Source organism: Panthera tigris, chromosome A1 (assembly GCF_018350195.1).
Source record: "Panthera tigris isolate Pti1 chromosome A1, P.tigris_Pti1_mat1.1, whole genome shotgun sequence".
In the NCBI taxonomy this organism is placed as follows: Eukaryota; Metazoa; Chordata; class Mammalia; order Carnivora; family Felidae; genus Panthera; species Panthera tigris.
The window spans coordinates 19634949-19652187 of record NC_056660.1 but is presented as its reverse complement, the minus strand read 5'-3'; the positions used below and the strand labels follow the sequence as shown (position 1 = coordinate 19652187).

Here is a 17239-nt window from a genome sequence, read left to right as displayed (position 1 = left end):
TTTTTTTCACCTTTCAGTATTTCTGACGTCAGGATTAGTGGCTTTCAGCAACAGTCATTCCTTGCCTAGGATTTGAGGAGATGGCTGGTGGCTGGTCGACCGGCCTGGACTTGTTCACATGGCAGAAAGGCAGCATCAGGAGACAGCGCCAGTCCCAGTGTGCAAGCCCTTTCCCAGCTTCTGAGTCACAGTTGCTAATGTCCCATCAGCCAGAACAAGTTACGAGGCCTCGCCCAGAGTCAGGAGTGGAGAAATACTCCGCCTCTTGCTGAGAGGAGCAGTCAAGTCGCATTGCAAAAGGGTGGACGTGCTGGGATGGGAAGGATTTCTGAGGGTATTTTGGCAAACTGTCTACCATGATGTGGCGATGAATATCATAACTTAGTGTTTTCATTCTTTCTTAGTCATACATAAAATTCTGTGTTTTATGATCAGTGGCATCTTAGAGCTGATGAAATATGGTATGTGTATTGGGTTATTGGATTTTTAATTAAAAATACATATTTAATGTAAGAATTTAAAATAATACAGAAGAATAAGAGTTAAAGTGCTTCCCCACTCCCCTTCCCCCGCATCTCAGGCCCTGGAAGCATCCTCCAAGAACAATTTGGCACATACTTGTTGTAGTAGGCTCAACAGTGGCCCCCAAGCAGGGGGACTTACATGGTAAAAGGGACTTTGCAGATGTGATTAAGTTAATGATCTTGAGATGGGGAGATTATCCTGGCTTATTGGGGTGGGCCCAGTGTAATCATAAGGATCTTTAAAAGAGGGAGGCGGGGTGCCTGGGTGGTTCAGTTGGTTAAGCATCTGGCTCTTGGTCTCAGCTCAGGTCATGATCTCGAGGTTTCGTGGGTTTGAGCCCATGTTGGGCTCCGTGCTGCTGGTGTGGAGCCTGCTTGGGATTCTCTGTCTCCCTCTCTGCCCCCCACCCACTCATGCTGTCTCTTGTCTGTCTCAAAATAAATAAACTTTAAAAGAGGGAGACGGGAGGATGAGAGTCAGAGGAGAAGCACTGTGGAGATGAGGCACAGATCGATTGGTGAGATGTGGCCAGGAGTCAAGGAATGGCAGCTTCTAGAAGCTGGAAGAGGCAAGGAACAGATTCTTCCTTGGGACCTCCAGAAGGACTCCGCTTTGCCGAAACCATGATTTTAGCTCGTTAATTAAAACTCATTTTGGTCTTCCAACCTCCAGAACCGTAGGAGAATATATTTGTGTTGTTTTAAGGCATTTAAGTTTGAAGTCATTTGTTACAGCTATAAATAGAAATAATAGATTTCTTTATTTAAATTTCTTACTTTTAAGGAAAAACATGGTTATTGGCTAGGAATTCAAATAGAATCAGACAGTATAAGGTAAAATCCCCTATTTTTGATCAACCCTTCCCATATCGTATGGGGTACTCCTGTGAATAGTTTCCTCTGCACTTCTTCAGAAATAGTCATATTCACTCTCATTTTTGTACAAATAAGATCATATCAGACATGCATGTTTTGTTCTGCAACTTGCTTATTTAATTAAATGTATTCTCGGATATGTTCTTACCAGAATAAAGTGATTTATTTCATTCAGTACCATAATTTATTTCACATACACTTTTGGGGAACATTCAGGTTGTGTCCAGGTTTTTTTGGATGTTGTTTTCTCCTGTTTCTCTGTCTTTTCCTCTGCTACAAACAATGCCGAACGAAGTGGCTTCTGCAAATATCTTTGTCTGTCATCTACAAATATAATTGCAAGCAACTGAATTGCTACCTGAATGAATGTTGCCACGTGTGTGCATGCTGGAGTGGGGGTGGGGAACTGTGTCTACCCTTTCAATTCTTTGCATATAATACTTTATTTTAACTCTTTTTTAAAGTTCTGTATTACGAAATCTACAGAAAAGCACATAAAGCATAAATGTATAGCTAAGTGCACTATTAAAAAGAAACCCATGTCAAGACATTTAGTGCTGTTGGCCCCTCAGAAGGACCTTGTGTGTCCTTCGCTGATCATAACCCCCAAGAGGTAAACGGTGTTCTGACTTTCATTTGCCGCTAATAGTTTGGACAGAACTCTAACAGACTTGGTCAGCTGGTCCTCAAAATATTAGGAATGTGAAAAGAGCTACTTAGGATGTTTATAATAATAAATTAAGAATTGATAGTTGACCTTAGAAAACTTACAGGAAGTGGATATCTGAACTAAAAACAAAGTGAGAGTTTGGGACATTTAGTGATAGAACAAGAAACCCTTTGTGTAAGACTGTAGGTCCTGGGATATCTAGAATTAAGGCATAAAAAAACCACGTGGGGTGTCTGGGTGGCTCAATCGATTAAGCATCCAACTTCGGCTCAGGTCATGATCTCATGGTTCCTGAGTTTGAGCCCTGTGTCGGGCTCTGTGCTGACAGCTCAGAGCCTGGAGCCTGCCTCGGAGTCTGTCTCCCTCTCTCTCTGTCTCTGTTCGTGCTCTGTCTCTCAAAAATAAATAAAACATTTAAAAAAAAACAAGCAAAAGAAACCATGTCAGTTTATGTTTAAGAACATAGGAAAATAGGAAGAATATCATGAAAGTGATGAAACGAAAAAAATGGTATTTGAAAAGACATCTGTCTGTTACCTTGGAAATTCACTCAGAGAGACTGCCTCAGTGTGCTCAGATGTCAAGTATATGCATCCATTGTATGGTGCGTTAGGCAACCCCATCTTCATCTTTAAAAGCTAAATTGATTCTAAGGGAAGTTGATTTAGAGCAAGCCCTGAAGGTCTGGTTCATAGTGTATTCTCTTGCAGACTCCCCAAAGGAGTCCTTTCTGATCAGAGCTGATTAGTCAAAGATGGAATTGAATCCTAGGCACATGTAGTTCTTGTCTTTTTTTGACTTACACCCAAGCCCAGAGGGTGGCACCAAAAATGGCAAATACGTATTTCTCCTGTAAGAAAGATTTGACTAGTCTGTGAGGTGGGGGCGGCAGATGCGCAGGTAGAAAGGGAGCATCCCTTACCTCAAGCAGGTGGCAGCTGTGAATGTCCTCTGAGTCAGATTCAAAGTTGTATCATGTTTTCCAGGTTGCCCCCAGACATATCTGGCTTTCTTTAGCCTAATAGCCAAGTATCTGATTCTCTCCATTGGGAATTTGTATGGATACAAAGTTTCAGGGAGTTGGGAAGTAGGAAAAAAAGCAAAGTTTAAGGAAGAGTAATAAATTTGTCATTTGGTTGTTGCCACTTTGTGTGTTGCACATACTAATGGGAACGGGGGAGTGGCTCGATTAACAGTATGGCTTTCATGGTGCCCTCTACTTGGAAACAGAAATAGGAAATCCTGTATCTTTCTCAATAAAAAGAGAAAATTTGGTACAGCCTTGAGTGAATATCTCTAAAGAGTTAAGTAAAGTGGATCTTTAAAAAGCCCTGCTGAACACTTATTTCTTTGGGAAATATAGCCCTCCGCCCTCAAATAAATGTGCGTAAGTAGTACATACTTATTGTATGAAATTCCTGGAGAAAATTCTTTTAATTAGAACACAGGTGATGAATATTTGCTTAAGAACACAAATTTCACTCCCATTTCTTTTTTTTTAAGTTTATTTATTTTTTAGAGAGAGAAAGAGGGAGAGAGAATCCCAAGCAGGCTCCACGCTATCAGTGCAGGGCCCAACCCGGGCCTCAATTCCACGAACCATGAGATCATGACTTGAGCCAAAATCACATGTCAGACGCTTAAGTAACTGAGCCACCCAGGTGCCCCTATTTCCATTTCTAATTTGTGTGATTCCTTGGTGTCATAGAACTCTAAATAAGGCAACTAAGCCCTCTTTGCATCCAGTAATGTCATTTATCTTGCTGGGTAAAGATTGGTGTGAATATAACATTTACTTATAACATTCCTGTATAATGTCAAAAACAAAGTATAATGTACAGTGTAAAACGTATAAAGTATAATGTCAAATTTACTTTTAATGGGCATCATGGAAAACATGTAGATTGTTCTCAGGATTCTCTGATTATTTGCATTTTGTGTGTATTTGATTGTTTTTAGACTATAGACATTGATGCTATTTTAGCTCAGCCCTTTGCAAATATCATTTTCAGAACTGATAGCTGAAACATGGTTTTGCTTTTTGGCATTCATCCAGAATTGGGAGAAGAAAGCAACATCCTTTCTCCTATTGGTGGGCACCTGTCAATTTTTTTTTTTCCAGATTCATGATTTTATTTTGGGGTGGTGTAGGAAATTAGAATTAACCAAAATCAAATTTATTATAATTAATTTAAAATCACATGTATTCTGATAACTTGATTTCAGCATATGTTGGTGATTAAGAATGTTTCTCTTCAAAAGTAGTTATATGCAGTTAAGTGTGGTTATATAGGCACCAACAAGGCAGGGATTTGACCTTGTTCTCTACAGTATCCCCAGTGTTTGGAATAATACATGCTAGTAGATGCTCAGAAAATATTTGTTGAATATAGGATGGAAGTATGTATTGCCTGTAAAACCCATTGCTGGTGCTTGATATTTACCAATCTGCATATATATGAAAAACGCATATATTCATAGTAGTTCATAACCTCACATTTTATTATTATTGTTTGAATGGTGGTCATTATAGTTTGCTATGCTGAGATTTTTTTTTAAAAGGATATCCTTTATTTTCAGTGAATCTATTTCTTCATAAAGATTTTGGGGAACAAAAAAAAAAAAAAAAGATCCGGGGGAACTATGTTTCCTCAGTACACAACATTCTTCTTGAGTAAATAATAATCTCCTACATCTGTGTAAAGCATTTTATACTTTACAGATTTTTCACATTTTATCGTTTGAATGTTGCTACAGTACTGTGAAGTAAGGGGTTCCTGACTCTGCTGATTATCTGCCCAGTTGTCTATTTTTTCTGGCTGGTTGAACCCCAGTTTTGTTCAGGTGTCCACCCCTACGTCACATAACTCAGGATTAAATCCCAGTTAGTCTAAGCCTGTTACAGTAAGTTCATTCCTTTTGCTAGGGACCAGTTTAGGAATACACATGTGACCCAGTTCAGGCTAGTGATATAAGAGGTAAGGGCATGTGTGGGAAAAGTTCCCTTCCTTTTTGAAAGGGGTGTGCAAGAAAGAGACAACCCCTGTTTTTCTGCTGCTTTTTGCCATGACTGGACTTGATCACCTGGAGCTGCTACAGCAGTCTTGTGACAATAAGGAAAAAAGGGACCCTAAAAATAAGCTGGATGCTGGCTCTGTAGTGGGAGAAAAAGATGGGAAGAACCAGCTCTCCAGCTCCCGTAGGGCTGCCTTCTTGTTACCAGAGAGTAAGTTTTCCTTATTCCTACTGAAGGCATGCTAACTAATAATTGGTATCATTATTGCCATTTTATAGGCAAGGAGACTGAGACTTGGAGCTCTAAAATTATCATCGCTGCAGGGTGAACTCACTATTGAAGTCAGGAGAATTAAAACACGTATTCTGATCCTTACCTGTTCCGCAGTGTAGTTTCTCTATAAACATCCCTGTCTCTCTTCTTGGGAGGGAACTGGATTACCAATTATTTGTGTTTGAAATATATTCTAGACAGTTCCTCCTAATTATTTGGTGATTACTTACCTGTAACAAATACGGCTTTGGAATTCTTAGGTTACCTACTTTTGTTAACTTGGCTGACATAAATGAAAACTTGACAGATTAACGGTAATTTTTAAAATATTTATTCTGTTTTGAGAGAGAGACGGTGCTTGCATGGGGGAGGGGCAGAGAGAGAGGGACAGACAGAATCCCAAGCAGACTCCCTGCTCAGCGTGGAGCCCGACAGTGGGGCTCAATTTGAGATCATGACCTGAGCCGAAATCAAGAGCTGGATGCTTAACTGACCCAGGTGCCCCTTTCACAATTAAAGTCACTCTTAAAATTGTTTTTTGAATATACATTTCAAGAAGTTTGTTGAACTCTGCCTAAGTTTGTGGATGTATATCTCAAAAATTTGTTAAATGTTGAGAGGTGATAAGGCTCACTTATAAAAGAATTAAGATGGTAACTGACCAACCGGTTGAACTGAATGGGAGAAGGGGCTGTATGTCTGACTTCAGAAGCTGACATTTGCTAATATGAAAGCTTATGGTTGATCGCGTACATGATTTTCTTTCCACTGCCATTCTTTGTTGACTTTCTCTCTACATTCTACCCCTTTTTCTTTTCATCTTCCTCCCTCCTCCCCCTTATAATAGACTGTGAAGAGACTGTGACCAGTAGTAGGTGGTACATTGCTTCTTATTACAGAGGCAGACCGGGACAGTGGTCCTGGACAGTGAGTAAGGGAGTTTATTCATAGTTGAAGAATTTAATTAAAAATACTGAATGCTGGGGGCACCTGGGTGGCTCAGCCAGTTAGGCGTCCGACTTCGGCTTAGGTCATGATCTCACGGTTCGTGAGTTCAAGCCCCGTGTCAGGCCATGTGCTGACAGCTCAGAGCCTGGAGCTTGCTTTAGATTCTGTGTCTCCCTCTCTCTCTGCTCCTTCCCCACTCACACTCTCTCTCTCTCTCTCTCTCTAAAATAAATAAACATTAAAGAAAAAATTTTAAAAAAATATTGAATGTCATGAAAAAGATACCTGCTGGGGGAGGGTTGGGCATTTTATAGAAGACAGTTATTCTTGGTGGAAGCAGTGGTGGCTGATAAGAGGAAGTGGCAAAGATGACTGAGCCTAGCGCCCAGTCATCTGAGATGATTACTGTTTATGGCCCCCACCTCTTCTTTGCCCAGTTGAAATGACTGCTGTACTGGAGAGGACCGCTATTGGGGGTGGAATCTGCCTTCCCTCGGCCCCTTTTCTCCTTCTTCAGGCTTGGAGGTCCGGCTAGCTGAAGTGAGAGGATTAAAATCGGACCAGCATTTCAAGACTACTTCCCGGTAACAGAGTGTTTAAACAATTCCCTCAGTTAGTTCTTCTTCTCCCTGATCCAGGGGAATCCAGTGGTGGGGCTTTCACTGGGTACCTACTGGAATATTTTCTTAATTCTTAATTTCATTTAAAACTAAAAGCGATCCGGGGCACCTGGGTGGCTCTGTTGGTTGAGCAGCTGACTTCGGCTTAGGTCATGATCTCACAGTTCATGAGTTCAAGCCCCACATCGGGCTTGCTGCTGTCAGCCTGTCAGCACGGAATTCACTTCAGATCTTCTGTCTCCCCTCTCTGCCTTTTCCCCACTTGCACACTCCCTTTCAAAAATAAATAAGCATTAAAAAAAAATCTTGAAAACAAATAAAAATAAAAGTGAGCCTAAATTCTTGGGAATTGATTAACGGCAAAAAAAAAAACACAAACCCGTTCCGTCTTGTGTAATTATTAAAAAGCCCTCTAATGGTGTGATTTTTTTTTTTTCTTTAAAATGTCTTTTATCCTGGAGATTTTACTTCACAACTGAAATGAGCTGTGCGGTGTCCTGATAAGGGTGATTTAATGCCAGGATTAACACAGGTGACACCATATGTTGCTGATTACTGACTTCTCCTTAGGGGGCACTTGGATTTCCATTTGAAGTGCTTAATGATTTGATTTCTCCTCTTTAAATTAATGTGTCTGTGAATGGAGAACTTGCCCTTCAAACCAGCATAACTTCTGTTCAAGGGACCATCTCAAGCCACAAAAATGGAAAGAATATTTAAAAATCTGTGCGAAGATGTTGGGTGAACCACGACATATAGTCTAGATATTATATTCTGCTGCAATTAATGGAAAACCTGACTCATTAATGTCTCACACGAGTAAAGGGGTTATTTTCCTCTTCTAATGAGAAGTACAGAGGTGGGCATAACAGGATTGGCCAAAACCATCAAAGACCTTAGTGATCTTGTCACTTTGAAATCTCAAGATGGCTGCCCTCCAGCCAGCATTGCATCTGCCTTCCAGGCAGGAAGAAGGGGGAGGGCAGATGGCAAAAGGCAGAACCGGCTGCTCCTGTTCTCTTCCAAGGAGCTTCCTGGAAGCTCAGTCTGGTGACTTCCGCTTACATCTCCTTAACCAGAACTGTGTCATACTACCACCCCTCGCCGTACACAAGGCTGGGAAACATGGTTGTTTCGGCAGGGCGTGTGGTCACCCTGAACACAACTGGAGTTCTGATGGGACGTATTTTGGAAAGAATTGTGTGTCTGTTGTCTCTGAACTCATGGAACTCGGGAGGACAAAATAAAGGAATATTTATCGAAAAATTGCATACTGGATGCTGTGCTGGTTGCTTTGAAGAATAAAGTAAGTTCAGGGTGGATTTGAAGAGCCAAAAAAATGGGCTTAATTGTATTCTTTGTGGAAATGTTCTCACAGTCAACCTATTAAGCTTGGAATGAATTCAAAGGACTTTTTCTTGAAACCCAGATATTATAATGGGAAATTTTGACAAATTTAAACATAACAATTTTAAAAAATCTATGTGTTGGACCCCAGCATTCATAAATGAAGACTTGTAGAAAATATTTCCAACATAGATTTAAGTTCTTAATATTTGTAATAGATAAAAAAGCCTCTACAAATAAATAATAAAAACATAACCCTATTAAAAAAACATGGCTAGGCACACATTTCTCTGCGGAAAATGTACAGGTAGTGAAAACAAGCTGGAAAAGAATAATAAAAGCAATACAAATTAAACATTGAAGCACCATTTTAAAAAATCTCAGCTGGATAGATATTTCCAAAACTTGATAATATCCAGTTTTGTAAGACCTAGGGAGAAAAGGCACTTTCATATACTATTGGTATGAATTGATACCATCATTTTTTTTTTTTTTAAGTAGACTCTACGTCCAGCATGGGGCTTGAAATCGTGACCCTGAGATCAAGAGTCACGTGCTCTACCAACTGAGCCAGCTGGGTGCCCCAGTACCATCATTTTGGAGGGCAGTTTGGCAATACCTGTCAAAATGCAAAATGTTCATACCCTTTGACTCAGCAGGTACATTTCTTGGGATAAATTTTACAGAAATATTAGTATGATTTTACAAGGATGTTTATTGTAGCCTTGCCGTTAAATAAAAATGTGTAATCAGCCAAATGTCCATCAGTAGGGATGTGGTGAAATAAATTATGTTATAGTTACACAATGCAGTTGTTAACTGGAAAGCTGTCTGTGGACTATTAAGTTGTCAAGTTGCAAACTAATATGTATATTATTTTTGTGACATCTCTCCCTTTTAAAAAGTGGATCTATGCATATGAAAGAATTGGGGTAAGAGATGTGATGATTTTTCACTTTTTATACATAGATATTATTTGAATCTTATGCAAGGGCAAATTACGTGTGTGTGTGTGTGTGTGTGTGTGTGTGTGTGTGTGTGTTTTGCAAGGATGAATTGCTTTTTTTAAAAATTGCTAATGACTGGGGTGCCTGGGTGGCTCAGTTGGTTGTATCGCGACTTCAGCTCAGGTCACGATCTCACGGTTCATGAGTTTGAGCCCCGCATCAGGCTCTGTGCTGACCCCTCAGAGCCTGGAGCCTGCTTCAGACTCTGTGTCTCCCTCTCTCTCTGCCCCTCCTCTGCTTGTACTCTCTCTTTCTCTCTCTCAAAAGTAAATAAACATTAAAAACAATTAAGGGGCACCTGGGTGGCTCAGTTGGTTAAGTGTCCGACTTCAGCTCAGATCGTGATCTCACGGTTCCTGAGTTTGAGCCCCGCATCGGGCTCTGTGCTGACAGCTCAGAGCCTGGAGCCTGCTTCAGATTCTGGGTCTCCCTCTCTCTATCCCAACCCTGCTTGCACTCTGTCTCTAAAATATAAATAGACTTTAACAAATAAAAAAAAATTGCTAACATCTTTTTTAAAAGCAGAATTTAAAAAAAGAATATATACGTTTCTGATTCTGTAAAAATGCTAAAATGCAAATAATGATTTTTATGACTTGTTTTCTGGGAGTGATGGAGGAACAAATAATGTGTAAGAAGAAAACCACCTAGATTAGCAGTCCAAATGACCGACGATTGGGAAAGAAAGGCTGTTTTTTCAACCACTTGTCCGAGTCAGGATAGGCTAGATTATAATGTAATAACAGACAGCCTCCACATTTTGGAGGTTTACATCACCAAGGTTTATTTCTCTCTCCTGGTTCATGACTCTTGAGAGTCGTGCGTGGGCTGTGCTAACAGAGCTGGTGGCCAGGAGAGGCCGCACCAACTTGGGGATCGCCGCTCACCGTGGCGGAAAGGGGCTCGGCGGAGCCTGCACTGGCTTTCAAAGACTTCTTGGGGCGCCAGAGTGGCTCCATCGGTTGAGCGTCTGACTCGACTTCAGCTCAGATTATGATGCTAGGGTTGTGGAATGGAGCCCCACGCTGGCTCGCTCTCTCTCTCTCTCTCAAAAAAAAGACTTCTTCCCAGAAGTGACACACGTCATTTCCACTTATACTTTTGTTAGTTAAAGCAAGTCCCCTGGTCGTGCCTGAATTTAAGGAGGCTAGGAGGCGTCAAGGTGTCATTCTACCATGTGCTTGGAAGGAGGAGAATCCCTAGTATTTGTAAGCACCGTAATGGATATATCGTAGCACTTCAAAGGAGCACTGTGAGATGAGCTTCTTGAACAGTGCCTGGCACATAGTGAACAGTGTTACAAGCGTTTTCATTTTTACAGTGAGAATAATTTCTGCTCAACTAGATGAATTTCTTAAGAAATCTGTATGAAATGATTTTCATATTTATTGAATCAGCAGGCATTCATCGAGTTCACGTCACTGTATTATACCTGTAGAAGTGGAAGAGATTTGTCTGTGTGTAGCTCTTTTTAAGGTAAGATTTTACAAAAATGTTTCTTACGTATTTTGAAAATCCCCTCACCCCCAATTGTTTATTCTAAGTATATCTATAAAGAAAGGGTTTATTAGAAAGGAAATTCCTGCAGGGCTTTTGGTATATTTTTATAAAACATACCAAAATAATGAGGTTTTCATCTATTTAATAAAAAATTCCTATTTATGGTAGCTATCAGGGGTGTATTTTAAAATGTTTTTTAGACGTTTTTATTTATTTTTGAGAGAGAGAGAAAGAGTGTGAGCAGGGGAGGGGCAGAGAGGGAGACACAGAATCTGAGGCAGGCTCCAGGCTCCAAGCTGTCAGCACAGAGCCTGACATGGGGCTCGAACCCATGTACCGTGAGATTATGACCTGAGCCGAAGTCGGACGCTTAACCGACTGAGCCACCCAGGCACCCCAACGGGTGTATTTACAGCAGTAACTCTTAGCTATGTTTGTTCGGGTTTGGCTGACACGAAAGGTATGTTCCATCAACAGAAAGGAGTCTTTTTGGCAGTCCTCTGTGCACACAAAGTCCAAGTGCAGAGTTCTTTCTTTATTGTGATACCCGTCGTGTAGTATAGAGCAAAGTTGCTCTCTTCCTCCTCCCTCTGATCTTTCTTTCCTTTCCCCTTAATTCCCTCAATCATTTAAAAAAAATTTTTTAACGTTTATTCTTTTTTTTTTTGAGAGAGACAGAGAGTGAGAGTAGGGGAGAGGCAGAGAGAGAGGGAGACACAGAATCCAAAGCAGGCTCCAGGCTCCGAGCTGTCAGCACAGAGCCCGACACGGGGCTCGAAGTCAGGAACCGTGAGTTCAACCAACTGACCCACCCAGGTCCCCCATTCCCTCGGATGATTTTATTTTTACTTCCCAGAAGGACTCAGCTCTTTTCCATCCTGTCATCTCATACATGAGCAGACGTTTTACATCCATAAGTTCTTTGGGATGGATCAAGACAGACAAATCTTTCTCCCAGGATCTTGGGGGAGGGAAGTAGAAAAATCTCTCCTGTCACTTTAAATAAAATGGTGGGTTGAATCTCCAGAAATTTCAAAAAAATGTGTCCACAGCCTGATTTATTTGAGAAGTAGGCTGATATTCCAGGCCTTAAATTTCCAAGCTAATGTGTGTGATTTATTGGTTTTATTTTTCTTACTTCTCTAGCTGGTAGATAGAAAACGCTCTTAAGGGGCGCCTGGGTGGCTCAGTCGGTTGGGCGTCCGACTTCAGCTCAGGTCATGATCTCGCGGTCCGTGAGTCCCAGCCCCGCGTCGGGCTCTGTGCTGACTGCTCAGAGCCTGGAGCCTGTTTCAGATTCTGTGTCTCCCTCTCTCTCTGACCCTCCCCCGTTCATGCTCTGTCTCTCTCTGTCTCAAAAATAAATAAACGTTAAAAAAAAAAAATTAAAAAAAAAAAAAGGAAACGCTCCTAAGTCTTTGCACTACTTAAAGAAGCTTGATTAGAAAAGACGAAGCTACTTGTGCTGGTCTATTTACCGTGAATTTCACCTGCCTATAGTCATTCAGCAGCCTTGGCCTGGCTGTGGAAATCAAACTCCTCTGAGGAGAATGGTCAGACCCTGGCTGGTGTCGAAATACACCTTATTGCCAAAATTTGGGCTGCCCCTCAAGTACGAGCGATAAGCACTCTACACATTTCACAGAAGTTTGTCTTGCTATCCTTGGGTCACCTGGGTAGTGCTGCGTTTTGACAGCACTTCCTTAAGAGCGTCAGTAAAGAGAGTACAGGGGAGATGGTGGACGTTTTCTTGCACTCCGTGTGCTAGCATGTGCTAGGACACGTGTTACCTCGTTACTAGAAGTTTGCTTTCGGCTAATGGACTTCCAGTCTCTGACTCTAGTACTGGTGATAGCGATGATAAACTAGGAGTTGGCAGGATGCTGCTTTAATAGCAAATCCGTCTTGGCTACCAGCTTCTGAGCTTCTTGAGGGCAGGGACCGTATCTCGTTCTACTGTGTATCACTGTGGGATTGCACAGTGTGTGTCATTAATGTTAGTTGTATGAATGCCTGTGGAGGTGGATGGAGGGTTTAATGGGCGGACTCGGTCCAGATGCACCAGCTGGTCTCTAACCGGGAGAATTTTATGATTTACAATTAATGATTGGATCTCGAAATCATCAGTGGACGTGGGAAGGGTCTCCTGTGGTAGAGTGCGTGCAGCCTGTTTACCTTGTATAAAGGGAACGTGCCTGCTGCTCTGGCTCATGACGTGCCCCAAACCTTCAACTGTTAGCAGACGGCGTCAGCCCGTGACCAATCCCCCTTCTCACAGAATGTTGCTGGAATTCCCCTGAACACAGAACATCACAGTTGTAGAAGATGGGAGGCTTGCCAGAGCCAAAGCATGAAGGCTTGGGGTGCCGCCTCCCTGCCTGTCGCCATTGTGAACGCCGGAAGAGGGTGCCTTGAGGAGGGAGTGAGCAGCGCCACAGACCTTTGGTCAGGCAGCGGTCACAGGATTGCTGGGGCTTATCCACCTCTGGTAAGGCTAGAGAAGTGAACAAAATATGTGATGCATTTTGCTTCTCTAAAAAACGTACCGTAAGGGTGAGCTGCAGAGCTCCAAGTATGAAAAAAATCATGCCTCATTTTCTTTCTGTGGCTTTCTTTTCTTTCTCAACCGTGTTGGGCCTTCTTCTGCCTTTCCCAACAGGCAAATAAAGAAGAACTCCAGAAGGTGTTCTTCCACAATTAAGTAATGGGACTGAGGTCCCTCCAGTGGGACTGGGGACTGTTTTCCTCGCTCTGCCTCGTGTTGTGGGCACTCAGAGGTAAGGGCGAGAAGAAACAGTGGTGACTTACGGGACCCGCAGGGGGAGAGAATGATTCCTTATTTTTGAATCATTTGGGCTGACCTTCCTCACAAGCCCCTTCCCAGTATGGAAGTCGATGGGGGAAGCAGCTTAAATATGGCTTAATCCAGTGAAATTAGTCTGATGCAACAACTTTAAGTAGTCTTTAGGTAGATGCTCACTTTTACCCATGTCAGGTGCTCTGGTTCTTGGATTTCCTTTTCCTCCGCGGACCTCGCTAAGGTGGCATCTGGGTGAAGGGGAGGGGTGGGCTGGGGAGTGGATGGGATCTGTAAACCCACCTGGTAACCTCCGGGTCCCTCGTGGCTCTGCCGTGGAGCAGCTGCCTGGACTGGAGGTGGCTGAGCAAGGGCGTCCCTCCCTGGAGCCGGCCGCCGAAAGCTCTTGCTGCCGAACTCCTGTTTTGCTTGTCATGCTCGGTCATGCCTGGTCGTGCTCCTGGCAGGCTCCGCTTCACTTTGGCTCTTACGGGCATGCTTCCCCTCTGGGCCTCTGCCATATCCTTCAGCCAGCTCTTGGCCTAGTGATCTGGTCCCCTACAGTCTTTGTAGAGGCGTCACGTCGCCCCTCACCGGGCACTCCCGTGACCCTCTGTCCAGCCCACCCCATCTGCAACTGCTCATTTCTGTCTCACCCTATTCAGGCAGGATTTTCTGGGGCTCGTGGAAACAGACAAGTCAGGGCTGCAGAGGTAAATGATAAACTCCAGCCGTTGCTCTGTCTGACTTTGCTGTAGCACAGTTTACTTGGATGTGACTGACCAGACCAAATCGATGTGGTATGGCCCACAAGGCAGTCTGTGCCCAGAATCCTAAACTGGAAGCATGGCAGAGGCCTTCCTTCTTTCACCCTGTGAGCACACCTTTCAAGAGGGGGGGATAGGACACACCTCCCCCACTTCCTCTCCTGACTCTGACTTTCCTCTTTTCCCACTTCCCTCTGGACCAGGCCCTGTCCCCTTTTCCTCATCCCGTTGGGTTAGAACTTCCCTTCCCTCGTGTTAGAACTTTCCTCGTGTATAAAACGTGATGATCAAGTCCTGTTGGCTTCCCTGTGTTACTAAAGTTGAAGTGATTTAGAAAAAAATGTTTTCTCTGGGTAAAGCATGCGATTCCTGCTGCAAAATCATGTCTCTCTCCTCTCATCCCATCCTCCCTTCTTACATTTCTGCCGGAACAGAAGCACAGAAGCCTTGCCCAGGCGAACAGATACCTTTGAGAGCTTGAGGGCTGGTCATGTTCAATGCAAGTATACTACTAGCTCAAAAATACTCTCTTCATTACATCTGTAAGAATTAAGGGACCTTGTTCACCTGGGAAACAGCAGACTTTAAAGCAATTAAGACTATACTGAATCGAAGATATCTTTTGGCCTTCACATCTTAGAGTTACAAAGAACAGAGTGGCAGCCGCCTCAATTCTGAGTGAGTTTTAAAGTATGCAATGTGATGGCTGGCCAGATTGGTCCTTTTGGGTTCCTCGGGCCCAAGTGACAGTTGCCATCTGGAGAAATACAGAGATTAGATTGGTTCCGAAGCGGTCAAGTGGTACCAGTGACTTAAAAATTTGGGTGCAGGTTAAAAACACCGAACAGAACTTCAGTATTATGATGTTGATAAAACTGTTAGTCATGTAGTGGGATTTTCTGTTTTTAAATCAATAAAAACCACACTCTATCCTCTTTTTCTCAATTTTGTTTTTATCTTTTTGTTCAGTTTAACTTGATGTAGAACATTGTGTGTGTGTGTGTGTGTGTGTGTGTGTGTGTGTGTGTATGTGTGTGTGTGAGAGAGAGAGACAGAGAGACAGAGAGACAGACAGAGAGAGAGAGAGAGAGAACATTGTATATGTGTGTGGGGCGGGGGAGAAAGAGGAAGAGGGTTGGAGGGAGGGAAGGATGGGTTGTTTAGCTTCACATTAAATACTGCGTTTTAGGTTTATGAAATTCTACTGAAATTGGAGGTCCTTATTTCCCTCTTCACAAAGGTACAGGATTAACTCAGAATATGTTTGTGCTGTGATTCACTGCAGGAGGCCATATGCTGACAGTGCAGAGCTTCGCATCCCCAAAGATAATATTTGAATTTTAAAAGAGTGTTTAAGTGGAGCACTTGACTTTCTTGTCTTTGTTTTGAGACCCTTTTTGTTTTTTTATTATTGTTCTTTATTCCAGGCTTGTGAATCTGTCCAAATATTTATAAGCCCACACACATTTTCTTGCAGCCACTGTCTCCTGTGGCGGCCCACTGGTGGGTAAATGACTGTTCTTTTGTGCAGCAACACACATTTACAACGTTCTGTAGACCACTGGCACTTTCTCTAGCTACATTATGTGTCTCAGATACGTAAGGAATAATTTACACGTTTCAAATTCTGAACCTGGTAGAGGGCCGACTCCCTCTGTAAAATGAACATTAACCAAGGAGGGATTTTAGAATAACATCTTTATTCATTTGTTCAGTTATTAAACATTTACTCACTGTGCCTGGCACTCTGCTGGAGTTTTGTTCTCCAAAGGCTCACAGTTCCGTCAGGGAGGCAGGTAAGTAAAGAGTTACCGTAGAGAAGTTAAAGTAGACAAGGCTGATCAGATAATTTATGGTCTAAACTAGGACCCTTTTAAAAGTAAAGGTAAATTTGAAAATGGTTAAGATGGTAAGTTTCATGTTAGGTGTTTTTTCTTCCTACAATTAAAAAAAAGAAGTGAAAGTGGGTGTTGTTACCGCCTAGGCCAGAATGACAGACATAAACCAGGGCAGTACTGGCTAAAACAGATAGTGGGCAACGTACCAAGCCCTCTATTAGGAAGATGAAAGGGAGGCTGGAGGAGGAGCAGGGAGAATGACAGGAAAGCCCTGCCTTCCTCATCTCTAAAATGGGCATGATCATAGCACCTAATTCATAGGAGTTGTTAGCAGGATTCATTGAGTTGATTCAAGCTCCTGGAATCCTGCCTAAGAGTGCAATGGTTTTTTAAATCTCTTTGAGATAGGGAAATGGAAGGGACCCCATGAAAGAAAAAGCTGGGTTTTTTCCCTTTACTTCTTTCCCGGCTTCTCTTCTTCCTAGGACCTGCACCCCCACTTTACACACACCATCATGTATGTCCACCGTGTAAAGGAGTTAATGATTTCTTTGGAGTCTTTCCAGAACAATAGAGAACATCTAAGGAGTGTCCAAGAGAGGTCGTCTCATGAATGCTTTTTAAGACCACTGACTCCAGACACCTTGACAGCAAGACCCCTGGCTCCAGGGCATAAGTGACTTATGGAAGACACCTGAGCCCCCGTCCCTGTTCGGCCAGTTCCTGGATGCCTGAGAGATACATGCACCAGAGCAGCACCCTCAATAAAAACTCCAGACCCCAAGCAGAGACTCGTGCCCTTTTTCCTTTCCGAATCTCCCACAGGCTCCTTCTGTATCTGCTCTGTCTTCAGTAAACCCTGCTCTCACTTCCTTTTGGCTCACATTTGATTTTCATCCCGTGCAAAGCCAAGGATCCTCTTGGTTGGTCCTGCGGGACCTGCTCTGGGTCCTCGGACCTAGCCTGCTTTCATCAACTTCACCCATTTTTAGTAGTCACCTGTGATTTGCCTTTGTTGTAGAAGTTGATATATTTGTGTGTGTGTGTGTGTGTGTG

The 17239-nt window shown here is 42.7% G+C and overlaps 1 protein-coding gene across 7 annotated transcripts in view; it reads left to right on the top strand.

Moving 5' to 3' along the window:
• The window catches only part of WDFY2 (WD repeat and FYVE domain containing 2), a 179029-nt gene that overhangs the window by 23397 nt on the left and 138393 nt on the right, over window positions 1–17239 (top strand). Inside the window, exons 2-4 of one of the 7 annotated variants that reach the window (XM_042963349.1) lie at window positions 10679–10757; window positions 13060–13269; window positions 16750–17056. The exons of 2 other annotated variants lie outside the window; for them this stretch is intronic. In XM_042963349.1, the coding sequence (XP_042819283.1) occupies window positions 10679–10757; window positions 13060–13269; window positions 16750–16863 (403 nt within the window). In that variant the 3' untranslated portion in view covers window positions 16864–17056. Of the gene's footprint in view, window positions 1–10678; window positions 10758–13059; window positions 13270–16740; window positions 17057–17239 lie in introns of those variants that run through there. 4 more of the 7 variants (XM_042963284.1, XM_042963067.1, XM_042963213.1 and 1 more) reach the window with 4 other exon arrangements.